Source organism: Pinus tabuliformis, chromosome 1_1 (genome assembly GCF_031772625.1).
Source record: "Pinus tabuliformis cultivar Carrire ecotype Pingquan chromosome 1_1, CPIR1, whole genome shotgun sequence".
NCBI lineage: Eukaryota > Viridiplantae > Streptophyta > Pinopsida > Pinales > Pinaceae > Pinus > Pinus tabuliformis.
Genome location: NC_142297.1, coordinates 267,047,044 through 267,074,487, shown reverse-complemented (window position 1 = coordinate 267,074,487; position 27,444 = coordinate 267,047,044). Strand labels below are relative to the sequence as shown.

Here is a 27,444-nt window from a genome sequence, read left to right as displayed (position 1 = left end):
CAGTAGTTTGACATCCTTTTCTTCAGATGGCCCCAGGATGTGAGGTATATGCAGTGTGTTTATGTACTTCTCTTTCTATGAGATGCATTGTGTTGTATAGATCCTTGTTTGATGATTGATGTGGGATCTTGTTTTCTTACTTGTTTTCATGATTCCAGCTTGATGTGATGTGGAATCATTTCTGGGATGTACCTGTTGTCATGATTCATCATGTTTTATTTGAGATACCTTTGTTTTATGTTGATGGGATACTCATGTTGTCGCCATGTATGTCTGCATTGAGATCCCTTTTATGCCATGTTGGCAGGATGCTCATTATCATCATGCATGAGTTTGTGTCATACTGATAGGAGTCCTTTTTGACTAAGAGTTCCTGTAGTAGAACACCTCTTGGAGCCACTCTTGTGTGAGGGAATTTTCCTTGTCTGATAGTGACATCATCTCTTATGTACATCATCACTATTCACAACACTTAATGCAATAGCTAACACCATCTTGGCACCAGGGCCCGGAGATGTAGTCCCTCCTGGATGAACTCCGTTATCAACATCTTATGTTTTCATGTGCTGATGATTGTCATGTTCCTCTTCTTTACAACATGAAAATGTATTCATTAATGCTATTTTAAAAATTAAATTTACCACATCACGAAACTAAAAGGTCTTGGAAGGGTCCTTTGTCACACCAGGACCTAGATCAAGCAGTATCAGAGTGGTATTTGCATGGATGTGAATTGCAAGCATGAACAATGGAACGTGCAGTGATAGAGGATGAAAAAGCGATGTACGAGACCATGCTCAAAACTTCCAAAAGGGTGGAAGTAATGTACGAAACTCTACAAGAAAAGACTGAGGAAAAGGAGCGATTGCAGCTTCAGTTGCAAGCCACGAAAGAGGCCCTGGAAGAACTGAAGTACAAAAAACATAATCTTCAAACAGAGAACGCTGAATTGAAGATGCGTCTACATGAACAGAAAGAGGAGGAACATAGTTTTCTATGACAGCCACAAGCAAAGGATGAGGCCTTCGAAAAGATGCAGCGTGACCCATGTGAGGTAAAAAGTAGTTCTTTGAATTCATGTATGTGTCCTGACTATCATTCGGTGGTTTTGAAAATCATACCACATGAATTGGCTCCAAACTGTTGAAGGAAATGGGGTATGAAGGAAAAGGCTTGGGTGTTAATAGCCAAGGGATTGTCAACCCCATGAAAGTAGAAGATTTTTCCTATTGAACAGGACTTGGGTACATCAGAAAGGAAGTTGGGGAATGCACCAAGATGGCGAGAAAACCACCAACAACAGATGAAGATAGGCCATCATCAATTCTTTCCAAATTGATAGAGGAGGTAAAAGATGTTGATTTCCTTTCGGTTTCCTCTTCACATAGTATGATTTCTGTTGGAGATTTGGAGATCCCAATTACAGGGAAAAACATGAGGCTCCTTACAAGGACGAGGCACAAGGAGGAAAAAGAACTTGGTGTTAATAACCAATGAATAACTCAACCATTGGAGGTTGTGTAGAGACCTCAATTTGCAGGCTTGAGATACACCGAAGGAGAATGCTTGAATGTGTCAGATTCTTCTAATACATCATCGAAATCGTCAAAGAAAGAGAATGATAGGAACACATCCCCATCATCCCATGACATTGTCCATTGCAGGGAAAGAGTTGAGGAAAGTGCTTATCACCATACTTGCACCAGAGACAACAAGGAAAGGCATAACCAGTCTTTAGATTCGAATGTTCATTTCAATTATAATCATGTTGTTAAATATGAACATAAAACACGGCATTGAAATACATGTATCTTCTGTGGATTACATAACCATACATTTTCTAGGTGTTGGAAAAGAATGGCAACACACAAAAGGATGAGGCGTGAAAGATCCTCTCAACAGTAGGTAAAAAAACATGTTAAGGAAATCCGGAGGAGGAAGAGGTATTGTAGTCATTGCGAAAGAAATGGCCATCAAAGAGCCACATTTTGGAGGCTCCATCCAGAGTAATGCCTTAGAGACAAAAGTGTCGGTGCATGAAACAAGTGAAACGATTGTTCGACAAGAAACACCACCACAAGGAGATGACCCATTCACCTTGATAAGGGAAAAATGGTTTCTATATATGTTAGTGTTTCATGGTCATGCTTTTGTAAATCATTTTTTTCATTTTAAAATGCAAAAGTGATGATGTGTTCTCCATCACTTGTTCAACAGCAATGATGTCTTTATTTTTTTTTGCATGACAAACTGTGAAAGTGATGCATCGTGTTTCCATCATTTGTCAAAGAAACAATAGTGTTTGTCCTGTTGGGTGTGGAGCCTGATTATCTTCTGTATTCGAAGGTTTCAGCCAGATGTATACCCCAGCAAGACTGTACACCCCTCCACGCGAGGGGTGCGGGGGGGACTTGTCCCCCCTACGGGGTCCGTGGGGGGCTAATCCCCCTCGGTTGGGGGGTCTAGGGGCAAGCGGTTCCCCAACGGGGATTCGGGGGCAGCACCCCTGAAGCTAAAAATAGGTGTAAAATTGCATTCTAAAAGTCGAGTAATTTCTAGTCAATCTGGGCAGTTCATTAGGTGGATGATCTGATGGTAGAAGTTATGTTTAATTTAAGTTTTTTTCCCTAGAAGGTAACCCCTCACTATATATGAGGGAATTACATTGCATCTATGCATATCTGTTTCTGAGTGAGGAAGAGCGAGGAGATTGAGAGCGAAGAGGGTGTTACAGCGGATCTACTGTAGGTTGTATCTCTTTAGTTTGCTGGATAATATAAAAGGAAGGACTGGTTGTTTCTCCATGGACGTAGCCCAAACTGGGTGAACCACGTATATCTGTGTCTCTCTTGTTTTATGCGTTTTCTATGTTTATATTTTTGAAATATTTTATGTGTTCCATTGCTTTGTAATATATAGTTTCCTAACATGGCCTTCTTTTTATCATGCGTTGGAGTGATGATGTGTTTTCCATCACCTGTTGAAGTAACAATGATATGTTGTCCTTGTTTTTATAGCTGGGGTATTTCGTCCATCTTGATGTAAGCTTGACCACTGAGTATGTGTTATAAACTCCTGGAAGGTATGGGATGCTTGGGTCATTAGTTGTTCATGAAAGTTAAGCATGTAATTTGGAAAACAATGTACTACAGGTTATAGAGGTTGTAGGTGTCAGCTCATATCTTAAGGCTCTGAACAACAAAGGTGAAGCAGAGGGAAGCGAGACCTTTTCAAGACACATGTAATGTAGACAAGGTATAGAGAAGTTGCAGATTATTTTAATTCTTTTGGGATCCAAAAGCTCCTCAGTGGGGAGGATTGATCCAGGTGGCTCCAGAAACATGGAGAAGTCCAAGAGGACTCAGGAAGGGTAAAAACTCAATGTATTTGAATTATTCTTAAACCATTTTCATGTTAAATATCTTGTTTTTATGATCGTGGTGATGTGAATGGTTCGTCAATCCGAGTCCGGATGAGGAAGATAGATCCAGTCAAAGTTTGGTTGATTTTTGTTGACTGGGCAGGATTAAAAGAGACATGATCTGGACTTTTTCTCGCAGATGGAATCCGGCCAACTCTGACCAAATTCTGGGCAAAATTGTCACCTAGTTAAAATGTGCCCTTTGGCTTAAAATAAAGATTTTAACAAATGACCATATTGTTGTTAATAAAAAAAAACAATTATAAAAAAAAGGGTGGCGGGCCACCAACCCCGCCACCCCAAACGTTAGCCATATACTAATTAGTGGATGGGCGGGCCACTACCCCTAGCCCCTACCCCCATTCCATTGATCACCGTAACTAAGCGCAAAATTAAGGTGGTGGGTCATCCCTTGGGGCGTGAACCCAACCACCAACACTAAATGAAGACCACCAACGTTGGTCGGCCCTTGGGGCATGGACCCAGCCTACAACCGCCCAGACAAATGAGTAGGAGTAGGGGACATGTGAGGTGGGAGGGCCACCCAAGGTGGGCCTAGCCTGGCCTCCCTTCCCATTTAACAATTTTTGTTATGTAAAGAAAGGAGGAGGCAGGGTTTGACCACCCAACCTCCTCCATAATAAATGGATCGATAACCACTCAGCCCAACGAAGTCCTTATGAATTCCACTGGCTTCTTTTTTAAATATAAAACTATCATTTCATTAGTGCACCCAAGCATGGAGGAACTAGGAGTAGGCACAGAAATCGAGGTGATTTTTTAATTAATTTATTTGCAGGTGTGACCATGATTGAGCGAAATTTCCAAGAGGGTGAAATTTTTGCAGTGTCCAAATTGGAAAAACTTTATGTCAATCTTACACATCTTAGTGACATGAACCCAATAGTGCAGTCAATTTCCTAATCTGAGAAGTCGATTTGGAGAGGCCCCAGACAAGGGAATCTTTTTGGAATCAAGGGGGAATCTAAAAGATTCCTTGAGCCCCAGAATTCCATTTTCTAAGAATTTAGAAATTTGACAATCAATCTTACACTATTCAGTGCCACAAATTTGATGGTGCATTCAAATCTTCCATTTGATCATTTAATTTTCGGCCACTTTTCAAAGTGGAGTGCAGGTGTTATCTTTCATGTGCGAGCGGTCATTTCCATGCGATTTGACACTGTGAGATTGATGGTACGACCAACTTTAGCAGTTTGACATCCTTTTCTTCAAATGGCCCCAAGATGTGAGGTATATGCAATGTGTTCATGTACTTTTTTTTCTATAAGATGCATTGTGTTGTACATATCCCTGTTTGATGTTTGATGTGGGATCTTGTTTACTTACTTGTTTTCATGATTCCTACTTGATGTGATGCGAAATCATTTGTGGGATGTACTTGTTGTCATGATTCATCATGCTTTATTTGAGATCCCTTTGTCGTATGTTGATTGGATACTCACGCTGTCGCCATGTATGTTTGCATTGAGATCCCTTTTATGCCATCTTGGGTGGATGCACATTATCATCATGCATGAGTTTGTGTCATACTAATAGGAGTCCTTTGTTACTGAGCGTTCCTGTCGTAGAACATCTCTTGGAGCCACTCTTGTGTGAGGGAATTTTCCTTGTCTGATACCGACATCAACTCTTATGTACATCATCACTATTGACAACACTTAATGCAACGACCTACACCACCTTGACACCGACCCGGAGACGTAGTCCCTCCTAGACAAACTCCATTATCAATGTCTTATGTTTTTCACGTGCTGATGATTTTCATGTTCCTCTTCTTTATAGCATGCATATGTATTCATTAATGTTCTTTTAAAAATGCAATTTAACACATCACGAAAGTAAAATGTCTTGGAAGGGTCCTTTGTCACACCTGGACTTGGATCATTTGTATGGTAGCATTCTTTTTTAAAACCGCCCTGGAAACGATGCCAAAATGTTGGGACTATTGATTGTTTAAAATATACAACTATTCATCTAATATTAACTTATCAACCAAAGGATTCTTCTTTTTATTTCAAGGCAGTCAATAAAATCTATGCAAAGAACTACCAAAAACCAATGTTGGTGTGATATAAATTGATTTAAAATAATAATATTTTCTGTAAAACGTAAATTGATCGTACCTATCAGGAAATCACCACAAGCGATCAGAAAGCAAACTCTATATCTAAATCAAATCAAATAGTGCTTGTGAAACTGGAATTCAAGTGCAAAACTAGTTTCTTGTCTTATTCTTAATGAAGCTTAAATCAAGTAGCAACTAAAGAAATATTTTAATTCAAAACATTCAACTATTTTATTTTTCTCCAAATTAACCAACATCTGTTAAATAATATTAGCCTCTAAAGTAGCAACAAGAAGAAACCAAAGGAACAACAACTACCTATTCAAGAAACACCAATTAAAAATGATCCATTAAATCCTACTATTATAGAAAAATATAAATAATATTTCCAATAATGATTCGAAAGGTAAACAATGCAAAATTGTAAGCATGTAATACAACACTTCATCCATGAAGTAGGCCAAAACCACTATGTTTCAGTCTACCTTCTTAAAGGAACTTACATCAAGATATAATTGATAAAAGCTAAAACTAATTCACACTTGTTTTCATTACGATCTTCAAGGAACAAGTATAATTAGGACTTAGTTCATTGTTTTATCTCAAAATTATAACTTTTCACCCCCTACCAGAGGCAACTTATTTTGTTTTTATAATACAAAAGGAAGTTGCAATAGAAGATATACTAGATAAGGAATGTACTATGTATCAAACATTCTTAAAGCGATCTTCCTAAGTTAAGATGAATCTTCTAGCTTCACAAGAAAACAAAAGTTTTGTTACTGGAACTAACTCCATATCTAGAAACAAATCCTTTTGAATTAACCAATAACCTTCTTGGATGCATTCACTTTATACTCATATTCATAGTCCCTATTTGTAACAAAATGTTATTCAACATATTGCTAGCTCAATTTATAAATAAAATAGCCTTGTCCATATTGTTAAAGCATAGTTGTATAAATAAAATGATTGTACCAAGTTCTAAACCATATTGAGCAAGAGAATATGACTATGAATCAAGAAGGATAAAATATTGATATAAAAAGTAAGAAATTGATCATAATAAGTATAACAATTGTGAGTCCCAACAATAAAAAATAATTAAGAAATCCACAAATCTGAGGAGAAAGAAACCCTCAAAGTGTAGATTTTAGATTTTCTAATATAGTTTAGTAGATCCATTATGACAAATTGTCTAGTGAAATGTCCACAATAGTTTAGAAATCACTTAATAATTTTACTATGAGAGGGTTATGACATGAAATTTTGTTTTATAAATTGCAGTCATGCTTTCCATAAGAAAAACAATAATTTTCTAGGTGAGAATTATTGATCACATGGTAAATATAAAGAAAAAATTAGAGCTACTGTAAAGATCCCTATGGAAGGACAAAGACACTTTACTGAAAATAGACAACTAGAAACCATAATCTATTAAATTTTTACAACATCTCCAAATATACAATGCTCATTTTGGTTTAGTTCCTACCTAGAAGGGTAGTTTGTAAGGAACTTCCTTCATCTTCTTGAAGGTTTTTCTATTAAATTATGTGGTCGGAAATAAGAATTCTACTATGATTTCTCTAAGCCCTCCTTTTGAGGAATATATCATCGAGAAATATGAAGAGGTGCCAACATTTGAGGGTTGTGATTTGGACATCAAAAGCACCCTTTACTTTTACCAATCATTTGGAATAAAATTTTACCTCAATGGTTTCTATACTCCTATATCAAACTTTTACGACCATATCTATTTGTATTAAACAAAGCATTGTGAGATATATCCGTGTTGCTTGAAATATATATTTATTTTCTAGTTTTCAAATATTATTTATCATTTGAATATTTTGAGGACTTTCTTTCTTTTAGGAAAGGGAATGTATCTTAAATATCCCATGCTTCCAAAATCTTGAGCCTGCTACTATGTCTATTACGAAAAGTAAACTTCAAAATCTATCATTGCATTTCAGTTATTTAAGATTTTTTGACAATATTATGAGTACTATGGGTGAATACATAAAATAGATATTGAGTGGGTTAACTCAGACTTCTTCACACATAGTTTAATATGTGTTAAGATCAATACCAATGAGGGTCTACAAAACAAGATAATAATACAAAAGGAAAATTCTAAATGGATTAGGGTTCTAAATTATAAGATTTCATTTTTCTCTATTACATCTAATAATGAAAAATCCAATTTGTGGACTCTTGTCTCCAAGAATGAGTTTCACATAAAAATGAATAAAAAATGAATAAAGGGTAAATACCTTGGCCAATGTAGTTACAATTATGTGAGCAATTGTACACGCATAGTGAGGATTATTAAACTACATAAATTTAGCTACCAAGGACATGTTTAGAAAAGGATAATAATAGAAATCTAGAAGTGCAAGTTGAAGATTCAAACATTCCCTCAAAGGATAGAGAAGAAATAAAGAATTCAAGGCCTCCTTCCTTTAGAGTATGGAGATGAATACAACTAGGAGGAATGGACTCACTTCACAAACTTAACAACTTTGGTTCAAATAATAAATTGATACTCTATATACATCTAAGAAATATGAATTCAATATTAAAATTAATTGAGCCCTCTATAGGAGGAGGGTGGGATGAGGTTAAAAAGAACAAGGAACAAAGGGGAGGGTTAAGGATTAATTTTCTGTGGGAATATAAAGAAGTCCATTTACATATGTAACATTAAATTTGTAAGTTCAATGAGCACGTGAAAAATGTACTTTAAATTAAATTTTTGAATGGAAATTGTGACTTTTTCTCTCTAAAACATATTAATTTGATTTTTTTCATAAGAATAGGTTATTGATAAATATTATTAATGTACAAATCCCAATGTCTCCTTCTGATATCCTTTAGTTTTTCAAGTTATAATTTGTCTCCATAATCTTTTTGGATAGAATGTAGAAAGGCATAGAAGTATCTCTTGTTTTCTATTTATATCATATTTATTTTTTCTTTTCATTAATGATTTGTAATATTTTATCTTGCTAACTTTCCGGAACCATCACAAGCTTATCCATGTATTTTATAACATTGTTACAATCATTGTCATAATCGATGGTTAGCCATCTCATTTTCCTTCTTACAAGTATTTATTTCTATGTATATCACAGCTATTTTTATTTTTATTAGTGCTTTGTAACATTTTATCTTGTCAACTTGGAAGGATTCATCACAAGGTTCTTAATGGCTTTTGTCAAATCCTACAATCTTTGCCATATTCCATGAAATGATCACACACAATAATTTCATTCTTACAAACAAAGTCAATGTGTTGTTGTATGATAGAAATTTAGAATATTTCTTTTCTTCTTATTAGGATATTAATTTCAATTTATAAATATTTAAAAAAACAATAGAAAATAATGTGATTTTCTTTCTTAAATTTTTCTCATATAAATTTTTTATATACTATAAATTTTAGAAATAAAATTTAAAATATAACATATGGTTAGAATGTCAATATTCATAATTTAATTATATGCTAAAATATATGTCAAAATTAATATAATAAACACAATTTAAAAAAAAAAACTAAATATATATATCTATATATATATATATATATATATATATATATATATATATATATATATATATATATATATATATATAATTTTATTTAACAATGGTATGTTCTATGCTTAGCACAATTACTTTAATGTTCCTTTAGCAACCCAATAACAATTTCCAATTTATTTTTCGAATAGAAATCACATTAACCATTAATCACATTGAAAATAAAAATAGACATAACATGAAACAAAATACAGAAGACAAGCCAAGAGAAGAGGACACTAGCTTTGGAAAATGCTAGGGAAAATCTCCAATTTGAGGAAAACTCTTTGATTAATTCTACTTATTATTATATCAAATGTTCGGTAGAGAGATAATACAAAAATGTAAAGTTGACTTTCCAAATCACAGTCAAAACAACCCTGTCAAATCTGCAGTCAAATTGGACCCTAACTAGAAAGTCAAAGATGGTCAACGCAATAGAAAATATTCCTCTTTGGAGTTTTCCCATGCCCAGTGAAACTCAACCTAATAAGGTTGTCAAAGTTAACCCAAAACAATCCTGAAAACTACAGTCAAATTTGGTCAACTCTAGGGTGACCTCTACACTTAGGTCTATGGTCAACCTTGTGGTCAAAGTGCCCTGAAATTATCGGTTCCTCTGCCAAACAGTATGACCTGCCAAAAAAAAAAATTCCCACAAATTCATAGCCAAAGGATGAGTTAAAGTGCTCAGTAAACGTTGGTCAAACCCTACAACATTTCTGAAATTTTGGCCTTGAGATTTGTCTAAAATTTGTCCTCCTTTTCCACATGTGTGAGAGAGAATTCTCAATAAATGTACGAACCACTGAGAGAAGGAGAGAGAAAAATGTGTTAGTGATGATGACGCAAAATGAGGTAAGATTTCACTTGTGTTTATACAAGTCATTGAGGGTGAAATGACACATCCATTGGGCTTCATAAGCCTACATGATGATGTGACCGACCTAAACAATTTGCACATGGGTGGGCATAAATTCAAAATCACACTTCTGATTGTCCAAATTACATGATATTTATATCAATTTTGGTCCTCTCAAACAAAGGAATTTAATGAAATCATAATCTCCATCAAATGAGTTGTATAAAGTGGAAGTTGGCTCTAGTTTCCAATTTTAACACTCCCTCTAAACTAGGGATAATTCCACCTATGAATACATCCATCATCATCGATCATCATTCCATCCTGTTGTCATGTCCCATCTTTGAATCTCATCTCATCTCTGCTCTGATGAACACTAATGTGAATAATGAAGAAGAATAGATCGAGCGTGAGTGAGAAGAGCTAACCACTCTCCACTGACAAAATCCAGTCCACAGGTAGAACATAAACCATGCTTGATCCCAGATCAAGTTGTTGAAAATCATGCATCCTAGACACAGTGAGTACTAAAATACATGATGCATCCATCTGCAGTACTATGGTCCCTATTCACTTTTCCCAACTCATTTGATATATGGGAGGTACTTCCCATGAGTCTCAACTACATGGGTAGGATGTATGATAGGGCATCAAGAGGAGAAGGTGAACCACTCATCCTACTCATATGCCATAGGAGAAGTTGAACCGCTCACCCTATGTATATGTTGTCAATCATAGGGGAAGGTAAACCACTCACCCTACACACATTTTTCATGAATCATAGGGGAAGGTGAACCACTCACCCTACACACATGTAAACCATCATGGAGTATCATAGGGGAAGCTTGCTCTAACCGAGCTCATCCACGGATCCCATCATGATATTACCAGGGCCCACCACCTTCGTTTGGCATTCCGAGGATTCATCCACTTGGCTAACTTTGAATCTGGCTTTGATACCACATGTTAAGGACTCTTGACACAACATATCTCCACAATGGTATGATATTGTCCACTTTTGGCCTAAGCCCTCATGGATTTGCTTTTGGACTTACCCCAAAAGGCCTCATACCAATGGAGATATTTTTCCATCCTTATATACCCATGATCTTCCCCACTTCTAGTCAATGTGGGACTTTGGTCGTATACCCAACAAAGGTGAACAACTCACCCTACACACATTTTTCATCAATCATAGGGGAAGGTGAACCACTCACCCTACACACATGTAAACCATCATGGAGTATCATAGGGGAAGGTGAACCACTCACTTTTTACACAACACACCAATAGGGGCAGGTGAATCACTCACCCTATGGTTGCTCATAGCTCCTGTTAGTCCTTACAATCTCCTAGGCTGAAAAGGAAATCGACAAGGGTAACCTCAAACCACTTTAGCTTAGTAGCTAGCCCTACTGAGCATGAGAGGGATCTCTCTAAGTCTCTTATCAGTGATATGACTTTAAAGCAAATGAAGTTTAGGTTAGATATGTGTATTTGTTTGTTTATTGTGAAAATTTGGTTTTTTAAGGACTTGTTAAACTTAGGGTTTGGAGCCACAAGTAGGTCTAGGCTGTGGGAATACAGGAGCAAACATAAGAAGGAGCTAGATGTTAGAATCCATGGTGTAATTTGAAAATTTTTCATTGTAGTATAGAGGATATAGTGTGGAAGAAACTAATGAGCATAAATAAATATGATTTCATTAGCTTAGGAAGACAAAACACATAACCATGAAAACCAGATAATAGAGCTTGAAAACAAGAATTTTGAGTATTTTATCACAAGGCATTCATAGAAAGAAGAGATATAATGTAGATAAAGATGTTTAGACCATGAGAAAACAAAAATAATGAAGTACAAACACCATGAACTCAATAGGCAAGAGTTCCTTGAAAATAGCTGTAACATGTATCTGTATTAGCTGAAAGATGACTATAATGCAAGCCTCCTTCAAAAAAAAGTTAAATCCCCTTCTCCTGAAGTGAAACGGTACTTATATACTACCCTATACCACTTTCCCACCTTCAGGAGTCGAATTCCTTGGTGGAGGAAATGACTCGAGGATTCTCTCAACCAACAGGTGAGAGTCAGAAGGTGCAACTCAAACACCTCATGAAGAGTTTGTTTAGGAGTTTGCTTCTTTTATGAGGCCTAATAAACATAAAAAAACAACCTATGATGTACATTTATTCATTCCTACATCACCTAGCCTCGTAACTACTGCCATTACATAGAGAATCTTGACTTTGACCAAGTCCAACTAGAAACTAGAAATTTTACACACTGAAATTTTCCAAATAAAAACATAGAAAGTGCAGAAGCGCAGCATCGACTTCAAGCTGATTTTTAGGTCCCTTCTAGGGGTCAAAATGCAAATATGAGAGAACAGTCAACTAGCCCTTCAAGTCTAGTTTCCATAACAGTTTGAATTTGAAATTTTGGAGGATTGGAACAGCTTGAAAAATCCATTCTCCCAAGGTCGCTCCAGAAGTGCAACGCCTATCAAGAAATGGTTCAGAATGCTTGTTTTTTTGCCACTTTTTTTGAATTTTTATCCAAAACTAAGCCACCTCTACAAAATATGGGAAAATGGGTTTTTATAGGATGGCAAGACCTTTCCAAAAATGTATACCTTCCCTCAACTGGAGGCCTGAGGAAAAAGACCAGCACCAAGGCACTGCACTTCTGAAGCAGCTGAATTTTTGAACTTAGACCAAAATTTTACAAAAAACACAAAATGCTCAAAATTTTGAGGGAAGGTGTAAAAATAAGTTTGCTATAATTTCATGGATGCTTCAGCAAGAATCTCTAAGTTTTCCCCATCTTTTTTTATCTTTGTTTGGCCTCCTTGAGCTTGTTTTTAAGTTCTTTTACTTTGACATTGGCGATCATGTTTTGAGCTTGATAGTGATGCACCATGTGTCTAAGAATTTTATTGTCTCTTTTTGCCTTCTCCAAGAGCTTATCCAAGTGTTTGTTCACCCTATTTAGCCAATATTCTTTATCTTGATGTACCTCTAGGGCAATTCGTTCCACTAGGTCAAGGTCTTTATTGAACAGAATTTGCTCTTGCTCTTCTTGCAATGCCTTCTTTAGGCCCATTGTTCTTGGCCCTTTCCTCTTTCCTGTGCCTTTTGATCCTTCAGGCTTTCTTGATTCTATGATCTTCTTAACTTTTCCAACCTGCTGCAATAACTTGGCCTGTTTTTTTCCATGATTAGTTGTTTAGTCTTAAGCCGACTATTTTCTTGCTCAAGGAAGAAAATGATGGAATGAGGGAGTTAGGGAAGGGAGATGATGATAGGGGAATTTTTGGAGATGGATACGGGTGGTAGAAAACTTAAGAAGCTTAAATGGAGTGAAATGAGGGAAATAAATTATTAGGATAAATTGAAAAATAGAGCTGCTAGGAAATCTACTCAAAATGCTAGGTATGAGCTAGGGTTTAGGTAAGGGTGAGGAAATCTGATGATTGATAAGTTATTTAGTGAATAAAAAGGAATTTTAAACATTTACAGAGGCTTGAGGTGGAATATTTACATGTTTCCAATATCAACACTAACCAAACTATCAGTTACACTAGTGCTTGCAGCATGAGAGTTTCACCTAAACCCTAGATCAAGAGAACTTGCATTTGCATTCATCTCGCCAAAGGAAAAAGGTGAGAAAAAGACTTATAATTACTTGTGTGCAAGCTTAGAATAGCAATAAATATGTTTTCAAGATTCAAAATCAAAACTTGGGTGAGTTTAGATGAGTTTTGTGCTGCTCTAGCACAAGCACAGTGTAGTTCACAGAAGCACAGTGCAATTCATAGAAGCATAGCGCAGTTCACAGAAGCACAACGCCATCCTCCAAACCACTTTTGGGGGCCTTAAAATACTCCAAATTGACAGCTTGATAACTCATTGGAAATAGCTTGAAGTATACTATAAGATGGACACCTCAAGAATGTAATTTGGACACTCCATGAGTGAGAAAAATTGAGTTTCCCAAGGTCACTAAAAAAACTTAGGCTTTCTTTGACAAGAGCGCAACGCCAAATTACAAAGCACTTTTGGGTGCCTTCCAATAATCCAAATAACAAGCTGAAAGTACCACTGGAAATCCTAGAATGTCTGCTACATAATAGAGTCCTTAAGAGCTGCCACCACCTATTCCAAACCCTTGAAACATTGTCTTGAAGTCAAGTTGTCCAGAACTACAACAACTCTCCCCTAGCAAGTGTATTTTGGGAATTTATTTAAAATCATAGCACCTGTGCATAAAATGAAGGATGCTTTTATTCCTTGGACTAAAATGGACACAAACCTCTTTCACTTCTATAAAATGCTTCTCCATTCGGTTGGAAACATATTTTGAAGAAAACATGTCCCTATGAGAAATGATGAGGCGAGGTAGTGTACTACAACATTGTCTTATTTGAAATAAAACATTACCTATAACTTTATTTTGCCTTCCCTAAGCTGTTAACTCCCTTTACCCACTTAATCACATGATGGACATATTTTTGGCAACATATGGTATCGTGATGACACATGGAGTGAAAACCTAGACCATGACCTAAAATGAGGAATTTAACCATTTCATGACCCAAGACACTTAAATGAAGATATTATACCTCGAATAAGTCAATGAAAATGATGAGTGATGAATACCATGAGTAAGTGAAGGGAGCAGCAGTGACCTAGACACAACAACCAATGATCAAATTTTTATTTGAAGATTCACTGAAATGAAAAAAATTTGACTTGACACCCTAATAACACCTTGTAAGAGCATATTTGATCTAGGTGACATGCTAAAAACACTGACACTAACAGCTCCAATAAGTACCCCAAGCCCCGAGGAACTCCCAGAGATTAATGTCTAACTCAAGCAATACTCTCATGGGAGGGTCTTTCCATTACTCAAAGTCTCTCTCAAAAGGCTAAGAATTTAACCTTTCCTAAGGGATTCGTGCGGATATCTGTGACCTCCTCATCATTCATGATGTGGTTGAGCCTTATTTCTCCTTATTGCACCACATCCTGTATAAAGTGGTACATGATATTAATGTGCTTGGAGCAGTGTGGAACACGAGATTCTATGAAAGGTGAATCCCACCCTAGTTGTCATAGAATATTGCAGTGGTATCTAACACGTGCTCATATAGCTCACATAATATTTTCCACAACCAAACATCTTTACAATAGGCCATACTAGTTGTAACGTATTAGGCCTTAGCAACGCTTAGAGCAACCGATTTTTGCTTCTTTCTCATCTAAGAAATTGAAGCAAACCCTAATAGAAGCAACATCTAGATGTGATTCTACAATCCACCACACTAGCAGCCCCATCAACATTTGTATATGCATGTAGCCTCAAATTCCTGGTAATGTATCTCATTCCATAGTTTATTATGCCATGGAGATATCTCAAGGGATTCTTAGCAGCAATCTAGTGTATGTCATTAGGCTCAAGCATAAATTGACTCAATATATTTATAGAAAATCATATGTCCATACGAGAGTTTACCAAGGACATCAGGGCCCCCACAAGTTATATATTTTCAGAAAGTTTTGCTAATTCGGGCCTAGCAACACTTCCACATAGCTTCTTAAAGTTGAGTTCCAACATAGTATACACAAACATGCAATCAACCATCCCACATCTCTTGAGTAGCTTCATAATGTATTTTCCTTGAGAAAGGAAAATATCACCTGGATTTTTCCAAACCTCTACGCCTAGGAAGTAGTGCATTAGACCTATGTCCTTTATCTTGAACTTAGAAGACAAATCCCTCTTGTATTGATAAATGAGAGGTTTTTCACCTATCAGAAAGAGATCATCTACATAAAGGAAAAAAATGAGAGGCATGTCCTTTTCAACCTTGAAGTATAGGTTATAATCAAAATCACTCCTCATAAATCCCAGCTTCCTAATATAGTTATCAATCCTCTCATACTAAGCACTACCAGTTTGCTTCAACCCATATAGGTCTTTCTCCAACATACATATGTGTGTCCTTCGATCTTGTACTTCAAACCCCTGAGGTTGTTCCAAGCAGACTTCCTCCTTAAGTGAGCCATGAAAGAAAGCAACCTTAATGTCGCTTTGATGCAGGTTCCATCCTTGAGAGGCAACGAGTGAAATAATAGATTGGATAGGGTATATCGAGAATGTGGGGTAAATATTTCATCATAGTCCACTTTTTCCTTTTAGGAGAAGCCTCGAGTAACGAGTATAGCCTCATATTTTTCAAAACTACCATTACCTCCATGTTTGATTTTGTGGAGCCATCTTTATGTGATGAAAAACTTGTTCTTGGGTGTAAGAACCATGTCCTAGACATAATTCGTCAATGCGTACTCATTCATCACATCCTTCCATACTTGGTGTTTTAAGACTTCTTCAAACATGCATGGTTCATCTTCAACAATAGTACTCATAGAAGCCAAATATCATTGGTACCTTTTCAACTTCTTACTTTCACAAAATGTCCCCCTTGGAGAAATATGTCTTTCATCATCTTCGAGAGTATATTTAAGCCACAAACGTATTTTCTTAAGGTAAAGGGATCACCAGGAGGTGGATCAATGGGATCCAGCGGTCCTTCAACATTGGGCATAGGCTCATGTGTTAGAGGTTCATCTTGCTTTTCTGCAACATCGTCATTATCCTTCCTTGGAACGAGGAGATTTATGGCTTTCCCAAGAGAAGTCTCTTCATCGAAGGTAACATCATGGCTTACTTCCTCATTTATTTAACCAGGTAGGGAAATTCGATATGCCTTTCAATTTTCACTCTAGCCCACAAGTATACCTTTATTCCCAAATTCCTCTAAATCGTTTCTTTTCTCTTTAGGCACATGCAAATACATGCACAACCAAATATTCTAAAAGGAGAAACATCAAGTTTATTACTTGTGAAAAATTCTTTGGGTGTATTGAAATCCAGTGCTTGATGGAGACTCCTATTTTGAACATATAGGATAGTGTTGGAAGCTTATCTCCATAAGAACTTCGGTAGACCTTGATCATGGAGCATGGCATGGGTGTCTTCCATGATTGTTCGATTCTTCCTTTCAGCAACTCCATTTTTCTCAAGAGTGTATGGAATGGTTTTCTCCCTCTTAATTCTAGCCTCTCTGCAAAATTAATTGAATTCATTTGGTTCATATTCGATTTTGATGTCAGTCCTCAATACTTTGATCATCTTCCCTGTTTGATTTTCCACCAAGGATTTGAAAGAATGTAACCATTTGAAGATTTCATCCTTCTTTTTCAAGAAATAGATTCATGTTTTGTGGGTGAAGTCATCCACAAAAATTTCATAGTATAAGTATCCTCCAAATGATGTTATGGGAAACATACCAGATAGGTAAGAATGGACCAATTGAAGAATATTAGTAGTTTGGCTTTCACTTCAAGGGAATGGTCCCCTTTTAAGTTTCTCTATTATACAACCCTGGAAAAATCCTTCATGATTCATGTTAAACTCAGGCATACATGTGGCCATCTTCCTTACCCTAGGTAAGACTTTGTAATGAAGGTGGGAAAATCGTTGATGCCATAATTTAGATTGAAGAGAAATATCGCAAGTCAAGGCTCCCAAAGGACTTCCTACAACTTGATAGATAAATTCAACCCTAAATCAAATTTTAAATGCATATTTAGGGTTTCTTTTCAAAATACATAACTTTCCATCAAGGAATGCTACCTTGAAGCCTTTATCTTCCATTGCAGAAATAGACACCAAGTTCTTCTTCAAATCAGGTACATACAATACTTCTTGTAGATGAATGGTTTGAGCTTGATTTAATTGAAGAGTGATACTACCTATCCCTTTCACGGAATAGGTGGAATTATCTCCAAATCTTATCCTCAAATTAGTCTTCTTTTCAACCAAATTTTAGAGGGTCTCCTTGTACCCACTGAAGTACCTTGAGGCTCCACTATTAATCAAGCAATGATCCAACATATCCAAACAAGAGGTAGTAGATAGAGAAAAGATAATATAAAATTCATTTTCTTTCTCTACAACATTGCTTTCCTCATACCTGGAATTTCTAGTCCTTTTGGGAGGTTGACCATTTCCATATCGAGCAGCTCGATCATTCCTATTTCCTTTATTTTTGAACCTATTGTTTCTTTGATTTCCATTACATTTGTAATTGTTTTTATTGTTGTCGCCATCCCTTGTAGTATCCTTCTTGCGAGGACACTCTCTAGCATAGTGGCCAAACCCACTACAATTGTAGCACCTTCCTTTCCTTCCTTCTTTGAATGCCTTCTTGAACTCCTGACCCTGTCTCCTTGGACCAACATTATTTTTGTTCTTTGCATGAGCAAAGAAAGTAGTAGGTTCATTTCTATTAGAGGGATTATCTGTCTCCATCATCCTAGTCTCCTCTTGAGTGCTTCTAGCCAATAACTCATTGAAACCACATATCCTGTCATTGTTGGGAATGGTGGTGAAAAATACATCCCATGGTCTTGGAAGGCATCCAAGACCAATAAGAGTGAGCTCGAGCTGTCAGAAATAACTTCTCCAATAGATATCAAGTCATTCTTGATTTGAGTTATTCTCATGAAGTAGGATTGGATGGACTCCCCTTTATTCATTTCAATATCCTTCAAACTGCTTTTAAGAAAGAGGATTTTATTTTCATTGTTTACTTTGAACATCCCAACCAACTTATCATGCATTTCGTTAGATGTTACCAAATCATAAATATAGGAAACCAAATGCTTTTGAATGGAGTCTATGATAATTTTCTTAGCTTTAACCTCTCCTTTCTTATACTTTATATTCACAACAACAAGTGCATTTGAAGGAGGTTCCACCACTTTTCCCTTCACATAGTCCATTTCATCATGATCTTCCAAAGTCAAGTCCAAAGTCATCTTGTGTGCATGATAGTTAGATTTTTCATTGTGCTTATCATGAGTCTTGAAGTGAGATGTAGAAGCCATTTAGGCTTGACCTTGTCCAACATATCTCTCTTTTCTATTTCTTTTCCTTCTCTTGTTTGGCCTTTGTCTTCACTTGGGATTTGATACCATGTTAATTTTAGTTAACAATGGTATGTTCTATGCTTAGCACACTTCAATTTCCTTTAGCATCCCAATGGCAATTTCCAATTTAGTTTTCCAATAGAAATCACATTAACCATTAATCACATTGATAGTAAAAGTAGACAGAACATGAAACAAAATGCAGAAGACAAGTCAAGATAAGAGGACAACATATTTCGCTGATGTGAGAGAAAAGCCCCAATGTGGGGAAAACCCATTGATCAATTCTTATTATTATATCAAATGTTCAATAGAGAGAGAATAAAAAAAACTAGGTTGACTTGCCAAATCACAGTCAAAACAACCCTATCCAATCTGTAGCCAACTGGAGTAAAATTCCGCCCTAACCAAAAAGTGAAAGATGGTCAACCCATCAACAAATCTTCCTCTTTGGAGCTCAGTCATACCCAGTCAAACTCGGTATGATAACGCAGTCAAAATCAACCAAAAATAGTCTTGAAAATTACAAACAAACTTCGTCAACTCTGCGGTCATGTCTGTGGTCAACCTTGTAGTCAGCGCTACGGTCATAGTGCTCACAAATTCTTAGTTCCTGTGCCAAACAGTATGGCCTGCCAAAAAAGAAATTTTCGCACAAAAATCACATTCAAAGTATGAGTCAAAGTGTCCAATCAATGTTGGTCAAACCTTGCAACAATTCTGAAATTTTGGCCCTGTAATGTGTTTGAAATTCGTTCTCGTTTGCCACACGTGTGAGAGAAAGAGAATACCCAATAGTTGTATGAACCAATGAGAGAAGGAGAGAGAACAAAGTGTGAGTGATGTTGATGCCAAATGAGGTGAGAGGTCACCTGTATTTATGCAAGTCATCAAGGGTGAAATGACATGTCCACTAGGCTTCATGAGCCTACATGATGATGTGGTCGACCTGAACAATTTACACATGTGTGGGCATAAAGTCAAAAACACACTTCTTCTTGTCCAAATTAGATGATCTTCGTATCAATTTTGGTCCTATAGAAAACAGGAATTTAATGCAAAGCTCCCACGTATAAAGGGAACACATAAAGGAGAATTGCACATGGTGTCTCGTGGCATCTCTCCGCAACGTCCACCCTTAACTTATACCCTTCCCTTTACGACACAACAGAAAAAGGATTAAAACTCTAAAACTGTTCACGTGTGAGCCATGGTCCTTATCGAACAAACCCTAGGGTAAAAGTCAAAACCATTTGCGTTTTCATTACCATTCAACTCCCTTTACATGAATTTCACATGCCAAAATTCTGGACTATGTAATTCGTGAAGAGCTTTCAGGAAAAGTCGGTAAGTAATGAGAGTTGATCATTATCCAGTCTCCGGCCTTCTCTCCATTATAAATAGCCGTCACTACAAATTCCTTTTCGACAACATAGCCCGCGTTGAGGAGTTTCCCTTTTGGTTCCTATGCGTCCCGAAAGTAACCTAGAGATATTAATTCAGTTCTTGTGAGTTCGACTTTGTTTCATAATAGTTTTTCGCTATGAGCGTGCAAAGAAAATACATCGATATGTGCCATGTTGTGACGCTGAAGCAGTTCGCGAGAAAATGGAAGAAGCTGGCCAGCGTCCGCAAGGCGGCTCAGGCTCTGGGCGAGAAGCTTCTTTTCTGGCGGTCGTGCCGGATGACTTATGTGTCCGGTGACACACTGGTCGATGTCGTCGGGTTGAACGAGTCGAGCAACAGGCATCGTCGGTCGTTGTCGGCCATCCCGCCAGACGTGCCATTGGGACACCTGGCGCTGTACGTTGGACAGCATTGCAATATGCGATTTGTAATCCCGGTGGCCTACTTGAACCATCCGGTGTTTAGGGCACTGCTAAAGCAGGCCGAGGAGGAATTCGGCTACGCAGACCGCGGCGGACTTGCGATTCCCTGCGACGTGTTCCTGTTCGAGCACATTTTACAACTCTTCAGCCGAAACGGCCTCGCCGCCGTGAGCCATCTCGACTTGGAGGCGGTTAAGAGCAATTTCTACAACGAATAGAATTGCTCATCTGAGGCGAATGGAATACCGTTCGGCAAGGAATCGAGACGTCTTCTTCGTCCCTTCGCAAAGAAATCCATTGTCTACTACAGCTCCCGGGTGTAGAACATTGAGAGCTCGGCAATGGACACTGTTGAGCCATAAGTAATTGATTCTTATACCACTGCTGATATACGTATTCTTATACCGCTGCTGATATATATATTCTCCTCTTTAAGGAATTATGTGGGCGAGGAAGGACGGCCAATCAGCTGGAAAAACCTGCTGTTGTTGCAGGCGCTGCAATGATAGCTTGCAGAAAACTTGAGCAAATGCACCCCGGGTGTTCAGTTGTTTGGCTATAGCTAATTCATTTTCTACAACTGTTGATATAGGAATTCCACTCTATAGATAATTTATAAAAAGGCCCTCAGCTGGAAAAGCCTTCACTTGTTGCAGGCCCTCCAATGATACCTTACAGGAACTTTGAGCAAAGACATGTCGGGGTTTCAGTTGTTTGTCTAAGTTAGAAATAATGGAGAAATGGTTATGTGGTTGTAACGTACCTTCTTAATTTAGGAGTTGTTCCTAGAATTTAGGAGGTTGTTTTCAGCTACCTATTTTCCAGTCATGTATTTAATATGTAATATTCATTCATGTAATGTAGAGTGAATGAGAGAGAGAGAGTCTCCTCCTTGTTTGAGTGCAGTCTCCAGGTGATGTACACACTTGTGAGCTACAACTCCTTCTGTTAATTCAAAGTTTGATTATTTTTATCTTGGTATCAGAGCTTAGGGTAGAGGTAGCCTTAAATTTTTTTTTTTTGGAATGTATCATTAGTTGCACATCTGTAGTGGTAGGAGTACATGTAAAGGTATCTGTGTGATCAGGTGGAACTGCAATAACACCTGGAGTGAAAAGGCGTCAGCTCACTGATCATCTCTGAGCCAAAGGAAGGGTTGGAGTGAAATCTTTTTTTTGGAAGGTGCAGCAATTAGCACGAGTTTTTAAAGAACAGTCACGCCCATTAGCGCGGGTTTGAGGCTGATAAGCGCACCAGAGAAATCAACGACCAAATTGGCGCAGATCTGTGGTTGTTAAGCGCGCTAATTTTCCTGCACATCATAAATTTTTATTTTCCGCAATTAGCGCGGATTCGGAGCTGCTCAGAGCGCCAGCCCTTTCTCTCTGCAAATCTGCAATCTTTGTTGCAAATCGGAGTTGCCCGGTGGAGGTATGTGAAGGTTTCTGCTCGTTGGCAACAGATTTGATTTTCCTGGTGGTGGCAAATTGAGGATCCTTGATCAGCTTGGAGGTAGCAGATCGGATCTGCCCGGTGGTGGCGAGTTGAGGTTCTGTGATCCGCTCGGTGGTAGGAGATCGGACCTGCCCGGTGGTGGCGAATCAGAGCTTTGTGATCTGTTCGGTGGAAGCAGATCGATTTTTTCCCCGTGGTGGCACAGTGCAGCTCCTCGGTCTATCTGGTAGAAGCAGATCGTCTTTCCCGATGGTGGCGTGTTGGAGATTGTTTGTTGATATGTTCAGTGCTAGCAGATCGGTTTCGCCCGGTGGTGGCATAGTGAAGTCCCTGATCTGCTTGGTGGCAGCAGATCGGACTTTCCCGGTGGTGGCACAGTGAAGTTCCTCTTCTGTTCATTGGTAGCAGATCAGACTTGCCCGGTGGTGGCCGATTAGAGTGTTCAGTTGTGCGAAAATGAACAACAGTTTGGAATCATACCTCCACGAGTCTGGCAAGCTCGATGGAACAAATTTTTCCAACGGGAAGTTCAAAATGAAAACCTTGCTAGAGAGTGCGAACGCATGGTCGATTGTCTTGGGAAATGAACAGACATCTGGAAATACAACCCAAGAACAGGACTGGGATAAGAGAGAAACAAAGGCAAAAGTCATACTGAAGATGTCCGTCAAATACAACATTATCCCCCATATCCGAGATTGCAAGTCGGCCGCAGATATTTGGAGCACAATCAAGGGTCTGTATGAGACACAGAACACAAATCGTGTTCTGGCACTCAAGGGAAAATTGTTTGCATTAAATATGGATGAGAATGAATCTGTTGGTGGATTCATGGCCAGTGTCAAGGATCTGAAAGACAAATTGGGATCCATTGGAGAAAAGGTATCAGACTCAGATCTGGTTACACTCACACTGAATAGGATGACCGATGAATATCAAACATTCATCTCAGGGTTGTCAGCGAGGGAGAAAGCCCCCTCTTTTGATGAGTTGACAGCGATTCTGCTCCAAGAGGAGGAGCGAAGACAAAATCTAAAGACTCAGAGCAATTACCTTGCTCTGATGGCAAAGAGGCGACAACACAGAGGGAAGCAGCACCAGCACCAACACCAACACCAGTACTAGAAACCGCAGCAGCCGCAGCAGAAAGGAGCCAATTCCTTTCAAAGGAGGCCATCTAGAGGTATGAATGATAACTATGTTAAGAGATGTTTTTACTGTGGAAATCCTAGTCACCAGATTAAAGAGTGTTATAAGAGGCAAGCAAATGAAAGGAGAAGTAAACAGAAAAAACATCAGGGCTGTTTTGCCGAAGAAGAGGAGGACCACAGCTATGATCTTCGGCTATTCACAGTCGACTGTGCACTTTCAGCATCGAAAGGAGATGAGGACAATACATGGTATGTCGATCCTGGCACATCCTCGCATATGACCGGTAAGAGAGAATGTTTTGAGTTTCTTGAAGAATCTGCATGTGGATCAAAAATTTATTTAGGTGATGACAGTGGGTATGAGATCAAAGGTTGTGGGGATATTCCTGTGAAGCTACCTTGTGGTGACATCAAGCATCTCAAAAATGTTTTATATGTTCCAGGAATTAAAAAGAATTTGATCTTTGTCTCTATGATAACAGACCAGGACATGCAGGTGCAACTCTTCAAGAATGGATGTGTCATTCAGGATAGCCAATTGGAGACAGTTGCAACAGGAGTACGCGTGGGGAATTTGTACAGACTGCATGCAAGGATCATGCCACGACAAGCGATGGTTGTAGCAACATCAACAGTTGAAAATCTTTGGCATCAGAGATTTGGACATCTCAATCTACAAGATCTCATCTTACTTAAAAAGGAAGGTTTGGTCGATGGACTTCCTGCTTTACATAATATCAAGCTGGAATGTGATGGATGTGCATTAGGGAAGATGCATAGAGATGAATTTCCTGTGCATGTCAACAGAAAAGGAAGAGACATCCTAGAACTAGTACATACAGATATTTGTGGACCTATGCAAACTAGGTCTTTAGGAGGTGCATACTACTTTCTATTGTTTACAGATGATTGCACTAGGTTCTCTTGGGAGTATTTTTTAAGCAAAAACAGTCAAGGTTTTCGGTATTTTAAAGAATTCAAATCTATGATAGAGAACCAAACAGGAAAGAAGATAAAGATTCTCCACTCGGACTAAGGGGGGGAATATAGGTTAGGTGAGTTCATGAACTTCTACAAGCAACATGGGATTATACAACAATTCACAGTGCCACACACTCCACAGCAGAATGGAGTAGCAGAATGCAAGAATAGGACCCTTGTGGAGTGCGCGAGAAGTATGCTTCAAGGTAAGGGTATTTCTAATGGTATTTGGGCAGAAGCCATTAATACTGCTGTTTATTTAAATAATAGGAGTCCCACCAAATGTCTAGGCTTCAAAACCCACTTTGAAGCATTGTTTGGACTCAAACCAGAAGTTGGTCATTTAAGAATATTTGGATCTAAAGCTTTTGCTCATATACCGAAAGTAGATAGGAAAAAGCTAGACCCCAAAGCCTTGAAATGTATATTTGTAGGATATGGCACAGAGTATAAGGCATACAAGTTATATAATCCTGTGACTCATAAAGTGTTTGCAAGCAGAGATGTCATTTTTCATGAACAGACATAAGATGGAAAGGAAGACTCTAACAATGACATCCACATTCCATTCCTGATAGAATTGAACAGTGAAGAAGAAGAAGAGCAGGAGCAGGAGTAGGAGTAGAAACAGGAAGAAGTAGAAGCAGATAGTGTAATAAGTGATGATGCAGGCCCGAACAGTGCTGAAACAGATAGAGTTGAGGTAAGTCCTTTACCTAGAAGATCAGGTAGGAAGACTACACTACCTGCAAGATTGAAAGACTATGCTTTAATGTCCAAAATTTTAAATATTGTTGAACCCTCAAACTATGAAGAAGCAAGTAAATCAGATGAATGGAGGGCTGCAATGCATGAAGAAATGGAATCAATATATAAAAACCATACTTGGGACTTAGTTGAGTTTCCAAAAGGAAAAACCCCTATAGGTTGTAAGTGGCTGTATAAACCTAAGATAAATGCAGATGGGAGTGTAGAAAAATTCAAAGCTAGACTGGTATCAAAGGGTTATTCACAGCAAGAAGGAATTGATTTCGATGGCACCTTTGCCCCTGTAGCTAAACTTAATACAATTAGAATGCTAATCTCTTTAGCAACAAAACATAAATGGAAGCTACACCAGTTAGATGTTAAATCTGCATTTCTAAATGGAGAATTAAAGGAAGAAATATATTTGGTACAACCTCCTGGTTTTGTGAAAATGGGGCAGGAGCATTTAGTGTGTAAACTGCATAAGGAACTTTATGGAAAGCACCCAAGTCATGGTATGACAAAATTGATTCATTTTTATTCAGCATAGCTTTCATAGGAGCCTCAACGATCCAAACCTGTATACCAAGATAAATAAACAAAGGCAAATCATTTTGATTTCTTTGTATGTGGATGACATGATAATAACAAGAAATGCAAATAATTTGATCAAAGAAATCAAGCAGCAAATGTCATAGGTATTTGAAATGAAAGACCTTGGTGATCTTTATTATTGCCTAGGACTGGAAGTGTGGAAAGGTTCTGGTCAAACTTTTCTAACTCAAGGAAAGCATGCCAGAACCCTGTTGGAAAGATTCAGAATGGAACAGTGCAAAACAACAACAACACCATTGCAGCAGAATCTCAAGTTAAGCAGTGACGATGGCACAAAACAGGTGGATGCCACTTTGTATAGACAGCTAGTGGGAAGTCTGATATATCTTACAACAACTAGGTCTGATCTGGCATACTCTGTTAGTGTGTTGAGCCAGTTTATGTCCAGACCACTTGACAGTCACTGGAATGCAACAAAATGTGTGTGAGGTACCTTAGTGGTACTTGTAATTATGGTATTTTATACACTGACATTTCTGATGTTACTTTAGCAGGTTATTCAGATTCGGATTGGGCAGGCAACCTAGATGATCATAGATCAATCACAGGTTATGCATTTAGTATTGGATCCGGGGTTATTTCATGGAGTAGCAAAAAGCAAAGCACTGTAGCATTATCATCATGTGAAGCAGAGTACCAGGCATTCTGTGTAGCTACATGCGAACCCATCTAGTTGAGGAGATTTCTCAGTGATGTAGGCGAAGGACAAAAAGAAGCAACCAGCATCAAAACTGACAACCAAAGCACAATAAAGCTTGCATACAATCCAGTTTTCCATAAGAATACTAAACACATAGATACTCAGTTTCACTTTGTACGAGAAAAGATACATTCTAAGGAAAATTTTGTGGATTATTGTAATACTTGTGATAATTTAGCTGATATTTTTACTAAGCCTCTAGGGCGAGTAAAGTTTGAGTTATTTAGAGGGATGTTAGGTGTGCAAAATAACCCTTTCTCCATTAAGGGGGGAGTTAGAAATAATGGAGAAATGGTTATGTAGTTGTAACGTACCTTCTTAGTTTAGGAGTTGTTCCCAGAATTGAGGAGGTTGTTTTTAGCTACCTATTTTCCAGTCATGTATTTAATATGTAATATTCATTCATGTAATGTAGAGTGAACGAGAGAGAGAGAGAGTCTCCTCCTTGTTTGAGTGCAGTCTCCAGGTGATGTACACACCTGTGAGCTGCAACTCCTTCTGTTAATTCAAAGTTTGATTATTTTTATCTATCTACAAAATGTTGTAGCGGTTCTTCGACAACTACAAACACAGACTGAATCAAATCTCAGCAGATACAAAGCTAGCACAAGTTTGCGTGTCTACCCACAAGATTAGGTTGCGGTTAACGAATACTCTTCAATCCAGTAATATTAGCTTCTGCAAACTTGGAGAACCCTTTGAAGACTTCGGCTAGCATCTTGAGTTGTGGATTTTCGAAGAAAATCGAATATCTGAATGATAATGGGCTTTCTAAAGCTTACTCAATTTCAAACAGATCTCAGTATAAATATACTATGTTTTTGTATTTTCCTTGTGATTGCGTGGTGAGAAATGGAAACAGTACCATTTCATGTAAGTACCCAACTTCTCAATGAGCCTATGGTTTTACATTTTTACTGTTTGTTGTATTCATTTTCTTTTTACGTGAAATGAGGAAACATTAGCTATGTTAGCCAATACTTTTATCCATTAGGCCATTGCAAGCTTGTGTT

At 37.9% G+C, this 27,444-nt stretch overlaps 1 protein-coding gene and 1 pseudogene across 1 annotated transcript; both read left to right on the top strand.

Annotated features, from left to right (window-relative positions):
• The first annotated feature begins 20,496 nt into the window (after positions 1–20,496).
• On the top strand, positions 20,497–21,000 carry LOC149212569 (auxin-responsive protein SAUR20 pseudogene; annotated as a pseudogene).
• A 1,693-nt stretch (positions 21,001–22,693) lies between these two features.
• On the top strand, positions 22,694–23,362 carry LOC149212568 (uncharacterized). Its single transcript, XM_089388726.1, has one exon. It carries the CDS (start codon positions 22,694–22,696, stop codon positions 23,360–23,362), a length of 669 nt encoding a protein of 222 aa, XP_089244852.1.
• Positions 23,363–27,444: the final 4,082 nt, after the last annotated feature.